This window comes from Ambystoma mexicanum, chromosome 12 (genome assembly GCF_040938575.1).
Source record: "Ambystoma mexicanum isolate Mex_15411 chromosome 12, UKY_AmexF1_1, whole genome shotgun sequence".
NCBI classification, from domain to species: domain Eukaryota; kingdom Metazoa; phylum Chordata; class Amphibia; order Caudata; family Ambystomatidae; genus Ambystoma; species Ambystoma mexicanum.
The window spans coordinates 636,190,054-636,208,487 of record NC_090936.1 but is presented as its reverse complement, the minus strand read 5'-3'; the positions used below and the strand labels follow the sequence as shown (position 1 = coordinate 636,208,487).

Below are 18,434 nucleotides of genomic sequence, written 5' to 3'. Positions count from 1 at the left end.
TTGTAAAATATTAATTTTTTTCCTGGTTCTTAGCTTACCTATTGCTAAAGGATGAGGAACCTTTATGGTTCTATGTGAATCACAGACCGGGCTAGATTGAGTCGAAAAGGAATATTAGTGTGGCGCTTTTGATTGGGGAGGGACAGAATTCCCTGCATCGATGGTTTCTGCATAAATATCTCCTACAATATGTACCTCAAAGGGGTGGGGGTGCCTGGATGATTCCGGCTGGTAAAGCCCTACTCCTGAGTTCATATTGTTTAATTATACTTAGAAAATATTTTTACAATGTCCTTGATAGTCCCCGTTTGATAAATATGCCTTGGTGGGCATACTCTGCCAGTGCACTACCCTCAAACCCCACCTTAAAAAGTTCAGACTTCTCTGCTGCTATTATTCTGTGACAAGAAACGACGGTTCTAGGTTTGCCTGACAATGCTTTTGTGTCCTCACAAAACTGCTGCTTTTAAGCGTGTGTTTGACAGATTTGCACAAAGTTGGTCCCCTTTTGTGATGGGTCAGACAAGCAGTCTAGCAGATGGTATTCATAGTGGCTTAGAAAGTTTAACCCAAACATATATCTCCAATAAAAGCACCAATTTTATCATTGTATGTTAACTTTTGATTTCCATTAGTTTTCATGTTGTAACTGCTCTTTGATACGCTCAGTTGAGCCGTTCCTATGTACTATGAATTAAGTGTCTGATTATCAGCTTTTGCAATCTGAGAAGCACTAAGTTATGTAGCTGCGTATTGCAAAATCATTGTGCCATGGTATGACCTGCAATGTACCTTTCATTGTCTGTGTTAGTGTGGAGGCTGGAAGAGGTCGAACGGATTAACAACACGTTGACTGGAGCTGAACGCAAAGCAGCCTTGTGTGCCCTTCTGGAGCAGGAGACTCAGCTGATTGCTTCCATTGAAAGATACAAACTGGATGCAAATGTGGAAAACCACAAAGAAGCAATACAGTCTTTTCTGGATAAGGTTAGCAAGCGATACATTCTCACTGCACCTTAAAGAATCAAAAATAATTTAAATCAAGGCACAAAAATGAATTTTCCTCCGATTATCATACGATTTGTTTTATAATTTTACTGTGGCTGTGAATTGGCATTCTTTCTTGCAGTTAACCGTTTAATATTCAAAATGCCTGTTCAGCTGCTAATAACAAACAGAGTTGAGGTGCAACGCCACTGCCTTCTGTAAAGTTTGCCTTTGTGTGGCCTGCTGTTCAACCATCTACTTGGTTTTCAATGGAGCAGGACATGTGCCGAGAGCACAGTAGGTCTCCTTCGTATTTTAATCATTCACATTGCAAGCAGCGTCTAGCTGCTGGGGTCTGTTTCTTTGCAAGCTGCAGCCACGTTTGCCATGCTACACCTCTCCTTTGCTATCCTTTGTGCCCCTCTGACCTCCTCTGACCTCCTCTGAAAGTTTAACATTTTATATTGGGCCTCATTACAAGTTTGCCGGTCCGGAAACAAGGGTGCCGGTAAGCTCTCCGCCACCCTTGTTTCCGGAACGGCAAACTACGAGTTTGCCTGCTGGGGCCGCTGCGCTCGACAGGTCTGACACTGGCGGGTGCAGCGGCCATGATAGGCAGACCATTCACGGAAGCGCCGGCATCGTTAGCAACGGTGCCGGCGCTTCCGAGTCCCCACTCCCATCGAGTCCTATGGGGAGTAACATTTTACCGGTGCCTGACTTCCCGGGCTACCGGACTTGTAATCTCCCGGTGGCACTGGGAAGTCAGGCGCTGGTAAAACTTTACAAGTCCGGTGGCAAGCACATGGTTTATGGCTTGGTTTGCAAGCACCATCTTGTACAAATCCTATGGAAAAGTGATTTCACCTGATGTGCAAAAATTTCGAAACTTCTGGAATGCTTCCCTTCTCAGGTCCATTTGCCTTTTGTACATTTTTTGTTTCCCTTCCCGGTGAACATGGTTTACGGCTTCGTCGGCTGGCCACAAACGCATTTTAACTTTTGCCCAAATCCAGAGAAAGGGGTGGGGTGTCCAAATGTCATGTAGCTAGTAATGTCAGATGTTCCTAACAGGTATCTATGCAAAATGTGGTGCAGATTGGTGAAACGGTGTGGGACTGTATAAGGAACAACGCTTCGTGCCACAAACCAATACACAACTTTTGACTTACATACATTTAGAGTGATAGCATTACTGGGTTGTTCTGGGTGGAATGTGTCACGTGTGAATGCCCAGAGGAGATGTTACATTTCTAGTGTATGCTGTAATGTTATGGATTGTATGTTCTTGTCTTGCTTACCATATTCCTTACCATACCTTATCAGAATAAATCTGCTGTATATTTTTGTGTGAAACATTTACTATGCATGACTGCAAGATCGTCTTCAATAGCTAATAGCAATAATATCTAAATATGTGTACTATTGTGTATCAGGTGGGCAAGAGGGCTTGGTTTTCTGCTGATGGTGTAAATATGGCCGTATCAAGGATTTGTGTACATTTGGAGCTCAGAGAGTGAATATATTGGCAAATTCTCCATTTTTGCTCTTATGATGCATCTGACGTCATCCCTCCTTTTCCAGAGGTAGCTTCTCCCCATGTGGCCAGGGAACGGCAGGCGCTACTTGATCCTGACCCTGCGGGTGGCTATATGAGGAAGGACCACATGGGGGAGGCGGCCCCTGGGGATATTACACATCATTGGAGAAAGTCACATACCCCCATTTCCTTTTAGCAATGTTTTCTCCATTCCTCATGCCCTGATGGCATAGTGTAACACCCTCCCTCAACCACTTGCCAGGTCTACTTCAGATATTCCCCAATGTCACACGAGGAACAGTATGTCAACAACTGGGATGAGGAAGAGGCAAGGAGTAGTGATGGTCACTCGCAATGAGTCCTAACAATGTACAGCCTGACCTGGCTGAAGCCCTGCTACGCACACTCCCGGCCACAAATAGAACCATGCCTATCGAATCCTTTGACTCTTGGCTTAAAGACTCCTTCCTCCCTCTCACCCCCTCCTGCTCCACTGCCACCCCCCATATGGTCACCCCACAGCTGAAGGCTTTCAAAACCCATAATCGCTCCCTCGAGCGCAAATGACGAGGGTTTATAGTGTTAATTTCGAAAACAAAGTTTCGAAAGAAAAAGCTGACACAGCCTATATTTAACATGCAAAGTGAATTTCTTTCGGCTGGTTTCAATTGAAATGCACTTTTACATGTTAAAAGTAGCATTTCAATGCTTTTGAAACGTTAGATGGAGTTTTTGGGTATATTGGTATTTCAATGCTTTTTTTTGTAACTTTGAAACGTTACATGGAGCTGTCCAGTGCTGTAATTTAAGCACTGGACAGCTCCATGTAACATTTCAAGGTTTTATTGTTCATTGGGGGGGGTTCCTAAAACAACACCCTCCAACCCCCACGGCACCCTCCCACCCACCAACCCTAACCCAAGCCCCAACCCTAACCCATGTTGACGGCACTTTCAAATTTTTTTCAAAGAAATTGTCATTCGAAAGAATGGCATTCCGACAAAAAAAATCGAAAGTTTGCCATTCGAAACTTTTACATTCGAAAAAATGACAGAACAGCATGACGAGCATCCAAAACCCCTTATAGCAAGTCAGTGTTCGCCCACCATCACCGGAACTACAAATCTGAGATCCGAAAGGCCAAAAAAAGTATTAAAATAAAAGAATTCTGAGCTGCCACAGCAGCAGCAAAGAGCTCCACAGGATCATCACGGAATTTGTGAAGCCCTCCTGCACCACTGCCCCGACCATTTCCACACAAACACTCTGCAACTCCCTCTCTCAACACTTCCACAGAACAGCACAGGACAGGACGGCCACCCTTAATGCCAAACTTTCCAACCTCACCCCGACCCAACACCCGCTCCTCGAGATTACACCATCCCCGGGATAACGCCTTCTTTCACCTCTTTCAACCCTGTCTCGAGTGAGGAGTTCCTCAAACTACTTTCCAGCAGCAGACCTTCCGGGTCCCCCCTTCACCCTTGTCCCGACACTCTCCTCAAAGAAATCTTCGCCTCAACCAGTGCAGGAGAACAGGCGAGGTCCATACTCTATGACCCCCTGACCTCTGGCATCTTCCCAGCACCCTTCAAAATAGTGCATATAAACCCCTTCCAAAGAAAGCATGCTTCCCCCCCTTCAGCCAATCAATTACAGGCCTATCTCCAACACCCGATTCTTGGTGAAACTTATCAATTGCTCAGCATACTCTCACCTCAACCTTTTCGTTGAACCCAACAACCTCCTAGACCCCACACAATAAGGCTTTTGGCCGTGCCACAGAAGAGAAACCACACTGGTCTTGACCTGGGATGACCTCATAGTCTCGGCAGACTGTGAAGGATGCACAACACTTGTTCTCCTTGATCTCTCGGCAGCCTTTGACACCATTAACCACTCAATCCTCCTTGACCATCTTCGATTCCTAAGAATCTAAGATTTGGCACTCAACTGGCTTGCCTCTTTCCTCAACAACAGACAGCAAATCACTTTCCTCCCCCCTTTCCTGTCCACTGCATGCCCAATGAGCACTGGAGTACCCCAAGGCACCTGCCTCCTACCTCTTCAACCTCTACATGACCCCTCTGCCAGGGATCATCCGCTCGCACAACCTCACCTGCTATAACTACTCTGACGACACCCAAATTATCCTGAGAATTCCCAAATCGAGCTCCGTTCCAAGACCTGATCTAGCAGCATGTTTTGGAGGTATAGACTTATGGATGACAGGTAAACCACCTCCTTCTGAACCCAGGGAAAACTGAGATTATGGTGTGCAGCAATATAGCTCTACTCCTGCAACCACTCCCATGGTCCCCCTCCCTCGGCATTCCCCCCCGCCTCAATCACAGTCAAATACATTGGCTGCACTATTGAGTCGGGCCTAACCTTGTCCCACCAGATCTATAATGCATCCCAATCCTGTCACTACCACCTTAGGCTTCTGAGATGCACCTTTCCCTACCTCACCTACCCCAACAGACTGACTGCAATTATGTCCATTGTCATGTCCAGACTGGACTAAGCGAACTCCATCTACTTGGGTTAGCCAGCCTACCAACTTAACAAACTCCAAAGAGTCCAAGCCGCGGCTGCCAGACTCCTTCTTGCACTGAGACGAAGGGATCACATCTGACCTGTTCTCTGCACCCTCCACTAACTTCCAATTGGACGAAGGGCCACTTTTAAAAAAAAAACATTATTTATCAAAGTGCTCGACATTATAACATGGAATAATCATGGCAGCATTACTCAGTACATCAATTTACACCCATATTACATAAAATAACTCAGGAGAAGAATAACACAGCGTGGCTCAGTTGATGTTTTAGGCCCAGACTGGGACAACATACAGGCCTGGGGGAAGGCTTACTGACAGTTTGACAAGTCTTCAGTATCTGACACATTTCCCTGTATTTGCATTAGGTAAGTACGAAAAGGAGGCCAGATATCAACCGGTTTGCATCCCATCGGCTGCAGCAGGGACCATTGCTCCTCACGGTCAGAAGCCCATGTCACCTCACGCTGCCAATGCGCAACTGATGGACTGCCGGGTGTCAACCGTAGCAGTAGTGTTCATCAGGACTGTAAGTAGTAAGAAAGACTTGCCAGTTTATGAAAAACATGTTGCAGTGATTCAAACTTATGAGACAGTCATTGCATCTGGATAGTCTCAATGATACAAATAAATATCTTAGACATGGCATCACACGCTCCACGCCAGAAAGTCTCTTGGCTCTGGCTCCGAACAGTCTCATAACATATGAAGGTATCCCGCCCCTTCCGAATGACATCTTGGGCAGAGAGCGGAATGTGCCTGATAAAAGAGATGCAACCTAGGTGGAGTATAGTGAAATCTGTGTAGCAAATTGACGTTTATTAAGCGAAATATAGAGCTGAGGGATAAAGTGCGAGACTGCAGACACATGGCTTCCCAGATTTCATCAGTGACAGCAATAGTCAAGTCTCTTGCCCAAGTCTTGCGGAGCTTGGTGAGGGGCCTATTCCCACAACTCTGCAACAGGTCATGCAATCTAGCCACTCTGCCTCGGGTTACGGTTGTTTCCAATATAAAACTTAATAGTAGTTTGTCATGTGGTAGTGTTGGAAACTTTACCCATGCATCCCTGACTGCACGTCGGAGTCCTACGTATTGCAACCAATGTGAGGATCGTCTTTGTGAGGGCCCAGGTAGCTCCTGAAGTGTAATGAAGGTACCCATTGTATATACGTCTTGCAGGGTTGTGTATCTGTCTAATGCCCACTGTCACTCAGCAGTCTTGTTTATCCTAGGAAATGACAGAATAAAGTTCCATAATGGGAGGTCCCCATGAAATGGACGGGGAGTTCCCAACAACTTCCATATCATACTCCATGCGTATGCTGTCACGCTAACAGGATATTTTACTCCAGGATCTTCAAACAGCGGAGGTAGCTCCATTGAGTGGATATTGCGAGCTTCAGCCGCATGTCATTCAATTTTAACATGTGGGTGGGAGGTATCCTTGTCAAACCAGTAGGCTGCATATTGCACCTGAGCTGCAATCCAATATTTTTCAAAGTCTGTGGCCTCTATGCCTCCCTTTGTGTATGATCTAGTCAATGTGTGCCATTTTAGACGGACCGCCCCAGCATGCCACATATAGTTGTCGATTGCCTTCTTCAGCCCTCCAAAGAACCCAGCCCTCGGCCAAAGTGGTATATTTAAAAACAATATAGAAGTTTCGGGAGGATTACCATTGTAAGTAGCGCTACTCGCCCCACTATGGTGAGTGGGAGTTTCGCCCAGCTTCAAAAGTTTGCACGTGCACTGAGGCATGTATGTACCATAATTGCAGTCTTGTAATATAGCCAGGTGTCATGCCGCTACAACACCCAGATACTTTATCTCCACAGTGTTAAGGATTCTAATCGGGCGTCATACACCAGACCAGGACTCTTGCCACTAGCCTAGGATGCAGCGCACAGTTAAAACACTTTTACTTAATTTCCTAGAATTCATATTGAGCTGGCACCCAACCTGTCTCACACCCCCTTTTACAAATACCCCGGGTCACAATGGACCATGAACCAGGCCAGTGGGTGGTAATACAATATTTATTTATTTCAAATTCAGAGAAAGTCACGCAAATTTAATATTGTGCAGCAATCACCAATGTGGTGATAATTACAAGGTAAATTGATGAAATACACTTAGTTTGACCTTCTACTATAACATATTCAAAGCACAAATTAATGGGAGCAATTTTACTTTTTGGGTAGATAGCACCAAAGTTAAGATTTCCCCCTGCAATGCTCCCTCAAAACCCTATTAATCGAATTTGGATAGAAAGGAGAGGCACGGAGTCAGGTATACAAGGCAGTAAACGGAATTCAAGTCTGACCTTCCCCCACGAAATGGGACGCAAAATCGTATTTTAAAACCTTTGCAATTGCATAAATAACACTCTGAATTACCAAATATTTCATTTAAATGTGCGGTTGAATTAATTAGGTAAATATGAGTTATAGCAGTATCAGGGATGTAAGAACACTAGCAACTACGAGGCAAGGTACTAACAACGGAATACAGTTCAAAAATCGACTTTGAAGTGACAACACAGTGCAGCCAAATCACACGCATAGAAATTGCATTTGCTAATTTACACAGGTCTAAATGTCAAAACGGTTTGAAAAATTGGTGAAATAGACAGAATTGGAATGCAGTTTTTAGGCTGATTGACAGATGCACATCACAGGGATAATATGCAAGTGAAATACATTAATGACAGGATGAGATTCTCAATGGGAAAGGAAATTTGTTTTAAAAAATAAAAGCAGTTGACAGAGAAAATCGGTTTGGAAAGGAAAGGTCAGGTTTCACTTAAACTAGATTTTAGTGGCTAGAAAAGAGAAACGCCACCCGTGAATAGAAAGGTTACGCTGCAGTTGTAACCCTTCACGCAGTGTGCCTCTTTTTAGGGAGAATTAATTTATTTAATCAAAATAGTACTAAGCACAGAAATGAGCTGAAGAATGGCGCTAACACTTAGAGATCAAGGACAGGATGCACGGAGGATTCTGACAGTTTTAAGGATTTCTGCTAAGGCAGTTATGGGATTTCTATGGGATTGGACCTCATACACGGTAACAGAGCAAATGATGCAGTTTGTGGTTGTTGGGGAAGGGAAATACTCACAACAAGCACTTGAATGGGTATTTTGAACAGTGGACTGAGTTTCTGAACAGCGAGGCAATATCTGGTCACTGTTCTCCTAACAAAACAGCTGGGCAAAGGTCTGGTCATGGCACAGCGGCACCTCATCTGGAGGGATCGGATAGCAGGGCAAGCGGGCAGCACTGGATAATCCCAATGAGGGTTCAGCCACCTTTCCCCTTTCTCCCTGAGTATTGGGGATTTTTTTGTGGGGTTTCTCTGTATCAATAGTCCTGCCTGGATAGGGTCAGCTATGCTCTGGCCTGGCAGTGGAATCTGGAATATTGCAGGATGAATATGGAATATCTGGATACACAGGAGCTGGAATATTCAAAAGAGAGTGTCCTCTGTCTCTGTGAGCCTCTACCTTTTATAAGGCGTGTGACATCATAGGATTTACGATGGGGGCAGACCTTTGGCTTGACATGTCTAACAACTGGATTGGTCAGGAGTTACTGTTACCACCTTCCTGTCAACCGGTTGGACTTCAGCCACATGACATCAGTTTTATGGGGTGTGCTTACAAAGCCCATGCCCTCCCACAGTTATTTGTGCCAACAATCAGTTATGACATAAATTGGACATTTTTACAGTTGTGGCACTTTTACAAATCACATAGACAAATAGAGCATGGCAGTCCAACTCCCCGGTTTGCACAGTGTCATTTAGCCCTCCTAATAATCTTTCGTGATTTTCATTGGGAAATATTTCACCTAAAATTCTACAAATTTTATATCTGTGTACCTATTATCACAGAGCATGTTTGTATTGATTGTTCCACCATGTATACTTTTCCCATAATTTACATTTTCCTGCTATTTGCGTTCCCTAAATACTAGGGACAACTACTATGTCTTGTTTTAATTACATAAAAAATACATTTAAACTGTTAAACTTTCGCATTCTTGTGTGGTGTGGTTGCAGAAATAAGTCTGAAAGTTTTTTTAAATAAAATAGTCTTTTGAGCCATGTGGGCTGGCTTTTGTCTTCCAAATATGGTCATTCCTATGTCAGTTCAGCCCAGTGTTGCCACGGAATTTGTCTTTGAAGCTCTCCAGTTGGAGTGGAGGGGGGAGGTGCTGCTAAAAAGTCACACCTATGTGTCCCAGAAATCTATTGTGCTAGGCTGGAGCACTGCCTCAGAGTCTGATGGGGGTGTGAGGTCTTCCCCTTGGCCCATTCCTAGTTTCCAGATGCTGGTCCCCTTGGGGGGAGGCACGTCCTGTTCCAAGAAGCACTTGTACTTTGAAGCCAGGGCGTGAAAAACCTTTCCTGCTGGTTTCACAAATGCATGTATTTATTTACTTCAAAAAAGGTAGCAGGCGCTCCTCTCCAGAAAGAACATGGCATGATAACCTGTTCTGAGATGAGAGTTTGCAGCACACGCTTTTTGCTCACTGTACCTTTCACAGATGGGAAATATCCATTTGCATATCAGTCTTTGTCCCGCCCATATGGGAAGTCCAGCACCGAAATGCTATGGCAATTCCTCTTTGAACAAGAGTACCAACAGCAACCCCATACACGTGTTTCAGCCTTGTTGGGTCTCATCACTGAGGTGAAGCTGCGCCTCTCTGAGCACAGTGAGCAAAAAGCGTGTGCTGCAAACTCTTGTCTCAGAACAGGTTATCATGCCATGTTCTCTCTGGAGAGGAGCGCCTACTATCTTTTTTTGAAACATTTATTTATTTATTATTATTGTTTTCTGTACCAGAAGCAAGTCTGTTGGAACAAAACCCCCATCACATTCTATGCAAAGATAGGGCCTTAATGTAACATTTCACTTTTAAACAGATTGACACGTGGTCAATTTTCCTTGGCCGGCACTTGACAATGTAGCCTTCTCACATTCATTTACTGAATCTTTCCAAGGCCCCAGTCATGTTTCTAATGCACAGGCATCTGTCCAAATAAAGATCCCTTGAAACTTACATGAGCTAGGAGAGGGAGAGGGCTTTTTCTATAAAGAATTTAGCTATGATATTTTGTTACAAAGTAAAGCGTCATAAGGCTTGGAATGAAGTTCTTTGTGATTTCACAGATCTTGCCTGACACACCTGTCATTCTGTGAGAAATGACCCCTTTTGCTGGAGCACAAGCTGAATATTGGTGGACATAGCTGGATCTCACTGGATCAGACTGTGTACTGTTGAACCGATGAAAAAGAGCATCAGAGCGCAGTCATTTTAAAAGGCAAAATAATGTCTTTTTCAGTGAAGTTATGGGCTGGCAGCCTAGCAGCGCTGCCTTTTGCATTCTTTTCATTTTGGTATAAAATGAACTTTTCTCTGGTGCCACTGAAGAAAGTACTGGCAGCAATTATCAGGGTATTTGGTGTTTTATCTCGCCCCTTGTGTGGCTGGTCAGACAGTGCAGCCATTATCTTGGTGACTGCAAAATGCAGTTTTTAAGGCAAGGCGATAGTGCTCAACTGCACCAGCGCAGCCATTCTGCCGGTGACCGCTGAGTTTGGTGATGTAGGGGATTTCTGCTAGCGGTTGATGTATCCCACAACAGGGGCCCAGGCAAACCCCATAAGGTCTTGCAGCTCCACCATCGTAGCACAATTACCACAGAGTCCCGACAGGACCCCAAAGGACAGAACGTCACTCATAATTGGAACCAGATGTAGCTGTGGATTACGCATAAATAGAAGTGTGTCCTCTGCGTACAATGAAATAATCTCAGGCTCACCCGAGAGTCTGATTCCAGTGCATGCTTATGGCTGATCAAGTCCGTCAGAGATTCAATCACAATAGCAAATAATAGAAGTGACAGCGGACACCCCTTTCTGGTTCCCCTGGAGATGTTGATGTGTGCAGAAAGACCATTTGTGTTGACTTTAGCAGGCAGTGATCTATCTAGCAATAGCACCCAGGTTATAAACCTAGGCCCAAAATTGCACTTATTTAGTATCACCCACATAAATTGCCACAATACCGAATCGAACACCTTTTGGATATCTAGCGCAGCAGCTATACTGCCTGCCTGTCCCAATCGATCTAAGCCAGAATATTGAAGAGGTGTCTGATCGGCCCGGCACGAAGCCCGATTGGTCTTTGTGGCTGATATATTCCATGTAAGGTGCCAGTCTGAGGGCCAACACTTTAGCGAATATCTTTACATCATAGTTTATCAGGGAAAAGGGTTGGTACGAGCTACAATGTTCAGCCGGTTTATCAGGCTTTAGTAATACCGTGATCATGGCCTCTCTCAGCGTGGGGGCGAGGGGGAGTACCTTACGGATACATGACTCCTCCCACAAAGCAGGGAGAAGATGTGATTTAAATCATTTATAAAACTCCATCGTCAAGCCATCGGGTCCAGGGGCTTTCCCAGAGGGGAGGGCATCTCTTCTGATGTCATGGGAGGTCCAGGATCTCACTGGCTTCATTAGACAACTTAGTTAATGGTAGGTCATGGAAGAATGTCTCTATGTCAGGCAGGGATGTTGTGTCTAAAATGGCATACAGCGTAGCATAGAAGGAATTCAATACAATACATGATTCACCTTGGGCGTAGTGTGTACTAATACGTCAGAGCTGTCCTGCACGTATGGAATATGGTGACTATCACTTGCCTGCCACACTACCCTGTCTAGTAGTTTACCGAGGCGTTCCCCTTCCCCATATTGTCTTGCTGACCTCAGGTTATCGAGGAATTTCAGCTTCCTATCGGAGTGTGTCCGGAACTTATCCAGTTCCACATTAATGTCTCACCGGGTGGAGGTAGTTGTCGCATATAGCAGCTCTAGCCGGCGCAGGGCTTTCTCGCTGGGTTGAATATCACACTGTATCGTCTTGAGAACCCCCAATTATGTAGCTAAGGCATGCCACAAATTTAAGCTTTAAAATCATCCCATAGCATCACACGTTTGTCTACGGAGCCCATATTTACTTCAAAGTATTCCATAACATTTTGCCATTTCTGCCCCAAACACTGGATCTTGCAATGTCTACGGTTTAAATCTCCACATCTGTCTAGTCCCCAGTGCTTCAACCAGTGTCAGTGTCATTGGGGAGAGGTCAAAGAAGGTCCTGGGCAATATATGAACATCACAGAAACTCCAATGAGAGCCTTAGACACAAGCCACATTTCTATACGAAAATGAGCTGTGTACTGTAGAGTAAAAGGAGTATACTCAGGATGTTGGATTGAGCATTCTCCAGGCATCTACTACCCCCACGTCAGCCATTCCTCCTAGTATCGCTCGGGCAGCTTTTGTCAATTGCCGAACTGTATGTCCGGACCTATCGAGGTCTGTGTCTAATATTGTTAAAATCACCCCACCACCGATCCCACAGGATAGGTATAAGGGGGTATAGTGCCAACAATTGAATTATTCTATAGTAAAACTCAGGATCATCTACATTTGGCCAATAGGCATTCATCAGTACCACTTCTTTCCCCATCAGCATACCATGCAGTAATACATAATGACCTTGGGGTTCCAGGTGTGCCTTCTTATGCACATATTGTACCGACTTGTGGATCAGAGTCATTACTCCCCCATACTGAGTGGAGCATGTTGTAAAAAACCATTGTGTGTCCCAGTTTCTGGCAAACCTCTCGCAACCAGCAGTCACTGCATGTGTTTCCTGCAAAAACAGAATGCAGGCTTTGTGTCGCTCCACATTCAGCTGGAGTCTCCGCATTTTAACTGGGTTTCCCAAACCCTGCACATTCCAGTTCATACATCGTAATGTCTCAATCCCCATCAAGCCAGCAGATAACGTAGGTCCTGTATACATATCGAGCCCACACTGAGCATTGCAAGGGAATTGCCACTAGGCAACACTGCACATTAATAACCATTATGCACCTGTCAAGCACATTTTGTATGTTAACCCCAAAACTCCCATCCCCACCCTCTTCCCTCTCCCAACCAGAGGAATACACATCCCACACCCATCAAACCAACAACATTTGCAATTTAGCATGATGGAGGGATGTTCACCGGCAACAGCCCGTGCATCAACACAGCCATAGCATGATATTATCTTGAACACATTACAGGGTGCATAGTTTAGAATCAACAATATGTGTCAGATGAGAGATTTGTAAAAACCTTACCAATCTGAGTAGCAATATTCAACGCTCAAATGTAATCAACAAGCAACAGCTAAATCGTGCAACTATTCACTCGTACTTCAGCAGGTATTGGTCAATGAGTTTGCTCAACCAGGGGAGCGACGTCTAGAAACATCATGGCTTCTTCGGGTATGGTAAAGTGCACCCTGACGCCATGTTCAATTCGCTTTTTAGCTGGGTATAGCACAGAGTCTTTACTTTACAGCCATGAAGGATTTCCTCTCTTGCTGCACCACAATTGAGAAGTCTGGATAGAGGTGAATTCTGTTGGATCCCAGCAGCAGTTCTCCCTTGGCTCTCGCCGCTCTCAGTATCGCATCTCTGTCCCGGTAGTTGAGCAGTCTGTTATTGGGCAGGGTGGCGCACCCGGCCAAGGAGCAAGGTCATGATGGGCACATTCAATTGCAAATTGTGGGGATAGTGTAGGGGTATCTAGTAAAGTTTAGAGGGTCTGCTCCACAAAGTCTTCCATGGAACCATCAATGTTGTCCTCTGGAATGGCTATTATCCGCAAATTATTGTGCCTTCATCGGGAATCAAAATCGTCATATTTGTTGCCGATTGTAAGCACTTGCTTTGAAAGTGAGGTAACATCTGACCTGAGTGCTGTAATCTCATCTTCTGCCGTCCCCACCCTGGTTTCGGCTTCAGTAATGCGAAGGTCAGTTTTCTCCATGCAGAACTTTATGGAACTAATCGTGCCACTCATGTCATCAAGCTTGGTATGTATGGCAGTGAACCCCTTACGCATATATTCCATCATGCGATGTTATTCACTAGGTTCACTTTGCTCCGATGTGTCACCCATGACGCTTCCCACCCCTTCCACAGTTTAAGGTGCAGTCTTGGCAAACATGTTTATGAAGCTTTGCTTCTTACCTGTGCCTTTCGTCATATCGGCCCTGTAGTGTTCTTTCGCAGTCAGGGCCAAGTGCAGCGGTCTCGAGGGAAGTGGGAAGGTAGTATTGCTGTGAAAAGTCACACCCCGTAGTATTTAGCTGTGTAATGAAGCAGTCCACCATGCGTCAGGATCTTATGCCCCAAGGCTGCAACAATGCATAGGGACACTGGTATAGCCCGTGCTCTATTGTGGCCACCTCCCTCCTCACCACTGAACAGTAACACTAATAAACGTGGGCCTGCAGCGTAATGGTTGCCCTGCTCCAAGGGGGCGTGTTGACTCCCAAAGCAGCCTGACGTCAATAGTGTCTCACCGTAGATAGATGCACTCCTCTTAAATATGCAGCCACCTTCAGGTTTCTCACACCAGTCTTTGGTCCCCATCAGCATCCAGACTACACATAAACCTTTTAGAGCTGAGGGCAATAAGACTGGCGGTGAGGGCCTTTTTTGCCATCCATACGGGGGAAGAACATCCTGATAATGACGGACAACACAGTGTCCATGCATTATGTCAACAAGAGAGGTGGTGTAGGGTCACTACCACTTTGCAGGGAGGCAATGCAGCTCTGGTTTTGAGTGCTACAAAACAGGGTTTCTCTGTCGGCTGTTCACCTAGCCGGAGAAGAGTATACGACCGCAGACGTTCTGAGCAGGCAGAGCACGGTCTCCCACAAGTGGGAGTTGGCTCAGGAAGCCCTTCTAGAGATCTGTGGCCTTTGGGGAACCCCTCACGCATCCACTGTCAACAGGAAATGTGAACTGTTCTGCTCCAGGGAACTTCCTCAGAGAGGAGCTCTGGGGGACGCGTTCGTAGTTGACTGGGAATTTCCACTCCTGTATGCTTTCCCTTCAGTCCCCGTCAATCCTCATGTCATCAGGAGGTTGAGGACGTTTGGAAAGTCCATGATCCTGATTGATCCGCGTTGGCCAGGGGCATGTGGTGCCTGGACATTCTAGACATGTCCATCTGCCCTCCATTCCATCTTCCCCCAGAGAGTGGACCTACTCTCACAAGAGGGAGGCCGTCTTCTGCACGCAGAAATCAGAACGCTAAACCTTTGAGCCTGGTTTCTGAGAGGCTAACTTACAAAGACTGGGACCTCCCAGGAGACGTGACAGAGGTGTTGCTTTTGGACAGAAGACCATCAACTAAAGTACTATACCAGTGCCATTGGAACAGGTTTTGCAGCTGGTGTAGAGGTAAATATATTGTTTATTTTACTTGCAGTACCCCTGCAGTGCTTTTTCTTGCTGCAACTAGCCCATCAGGCACTGCAGGTGGCTGCCGTCAAACGTTACCTGGTGGCCTTATTCATTTTTTAAACACAGGCCAGAGCAAGGCTCTTACTTTAAGATGCCAATTGTCATTCAATTCCTCAGGGGATTGACAAATACTTTTCCACTGGCCCCCTTTCTTGTCCTGTCCAGGGATTTGAACCTGGTATTAACCTACTTAATGGGAGTTCCATGTGAACCTCTCCATTCTTGTACACTCAAATGATTAACTCTGAAAACATTATTATTGGTTTAAATAATCTAACACAAAAGGGGCCGGAAGGAACCTTGATATACATAAACAATGTAGAGCACTTTATTTGTTGACTTTATTTATTGGCTGCATTTGCTAGCTTGCTGAAAATACCATAGATCATATATACAAAACCCATATGAAACTGTTTTTCTTAGCGTCTTCCCAATTTGTTTAAACATGGATGTGATGTGGATTCGCTACAATCAGACAACAGCGGACACCCGCTTGCTACACTAGCCCAAAAGTGCTTGATTTTGGGACATCCCCAAATCGTGTGATAAAACGTTCCTTCTTCTGTATAACATTGTAGGCAATGAGAGCCAGTATTCAGTTCCATTTAAGGAGCAACTCCCTAGTATAATGAATCCTGTGCAGTATCTTTATCGGTATAAGCCAGTATCTAGCGGGATAGCTATTTCTCTCAGGGTCATCAGGACATCTTGCCATTCCTCCACCTCTAATGAGCCAACATCTGTTTCCCATGTCTGTCAGAGATTCACCAAAGGGCTCGTCATGTGACTGACAAGTATCTGGTATAGGGTCGAGATCACCTCCCTAGTGAGGAGGTCTTTGTGAGTGTTGGCCTCCAACGGAGTCTGTTCTGGGCACTCATAACACCCTCGAAATGGTGACCAGAGAGCATGTTGGAATCAGGTATAATGATAATTATCTATTCCCTCCAGGTGGAGGTTCTGTTGCAGTTCCTGAAATTACCGTAACCGGCCCACCAACAGCACATCCCCCATAACTCCAACATTCTTCCCATACCATTGGTTCGCAAAGGACAGTTTAATAAGTTCTGGTAGGTCTCGATTGTGTCATATCAGGGCCAATTTAGTCACTACCCCATCCCAACTGACTGCCCTCATGACCGCCCTGAACACCTTTACCGTCTGTTGCGAAATTCAGGGTGTCTCAACTGTTTTAATCTTCCCATGTAATACCTGTAATGGGCCCTTGCCGCCCATCCCATTCCGTTCTTTCGGGTGTGGAGACTAGTCACATCTCCTCTGAGCCATTCATTTGCCACTGTCAATTGAGAAGGCCAATAATACTTCTGGAGATCTGCAAGTCCTATCCGGCCTTCCCATACCGAGTTACACAAGTGACGTAAGGCAATTCTCTGTTGAGACTCTTTCCATAGTAGTTTCTTCAGTGCAATTTCAATCTTCTGATATTCCCGGGACCCTCACTGGAGTGTTATGGAGCACATACAAATTCTGCAGGCATTCGACAGATTTGTATGCCCAATTCCGGAACAAGCCCACCGTCACCTGAAAGCACATAAATCGGAGATGGCCAGTTGACCCCCATGTACCGGAAATTAATTGGATTCGCTCCAGTTAGACCACTGTACCATCCGTATATCTGTACAAGAGCAGGTCGTCAGCGTACAATGACACCCGTTCTTCGTGTCCCAATGGCCACACAAATCCTTTCATGAGGGGGCGATGCTGTAGCCACACCTCCAGAAGCTCCATGGCCATTATAAACGGTGCTGGAGAGAGAGAGGGCAACCATGTTGCATTCCTCTTGTCAATGCAAAGGGTTTAGACATCTTGCAATTAACCCGAACCCTCACTTCAGGGTCTGTGTACAGCAAACTGACCCACTGTGGGAATTGCGCCCCAAATCTCATTCATTCCATCTCTGCCCAAACAAACTCCCAGTAAACTGAGTCAAAAGCCTTTTCAAAGCCAACAGCTACTATAGCCAGTGGATGCGGGATGACACCTACTCTATCCAGAACCACATCTAGACTCTGGATATTCATCTGGATATGCGAAACTCGATGTAGTAGGAACCCATTTTGATCTAAATGGATCAAAGTGGGTAAACAATTGTTTAATCTCGTGGCCAGCACCTTGGCCAAGATCTTTGATTCCATGTTAATGAGCGATATAGGGCAATACGAAGCACATTCGTTTGGGGGCATATCTTTCTACTGTATGACTACCACTTGTCACCCTTTGGATGTCGGTAGACAGACTCCCTGTCTCCTTACTTGCTTGAAACATTCCCAGCATGGGGTCTAATATCTCCCCAGTGAGCTTCTTCTATAGCTCAGCTGGGAAGCCATTAGGGTCAGGTGCCTTACCTGACTGCAGTGAGGATATTGCTGCCATTATTTGTTCCAGGGAGATAGCCACCTCCAGGACCTCAATCTGTTGTTCTGTCAACTGTGGCAGGGAGAGCTTCTCCAATGGATCCATATAGGCCTCTCCCTTGTTACCCGCTGGGACTCCAAACAATTGCCGATAGTATTCCTCAAACCCTTGTCACCCTTATTTGACCCTGGTTTCCTCCCCGTTTCTCTTAGTCACGCTTCGTATGTATGTTTTTCCAGCCCCGCCAATCATTCACTGGCCTTGTCTCCAACTTTGTACACACTTGCCCGTAATGCTGCATGCTTCCGCCTGCCATGTCAGTGGCCAGAGTGGGATAGGAGTCCCTCATGTGTGACGAGAAACGTTGGTTCTCCTGGGAACGGTCTGCGATAAATTGCAGCTCCAGACATACACTTGTATTTCAACTGCCACCATTTTCGCTAATCTGTCCCTTTCCAGAGCTGGCAGGGTCGCGATTACCTCCTGAAGCACTGCCTTATATCTTTTCCACAGCATTGCGGCGCTGTCCTGAGTTAGGGTGTTAGTGGTAAAATATTCTGCCATATGTTCTCGTAG

General features: G+C 45.5%; 1 protein-coding gene across 1 annotated transcript in view; it reads left to right on the top strand.

The window, feature by feature from the left end:
* The window catches only part of IQUB (IQ motif and ubiquitin domain containing), a 548,499-nt gene that overhangs the window by 386,652 nt on the left and 143,413 nt on the right, over positions 1-18,434 (top strand). Inside the window, exon 8 of the mRNA XM_069629104.1 lies at positions 812-987. Coding sequence (XP_069485205.1) covers positions 812-987 — 176 coding nt within the window. The remainder of the gene's footprint in view (positions 1-811; positions 988-18,434) is intronic.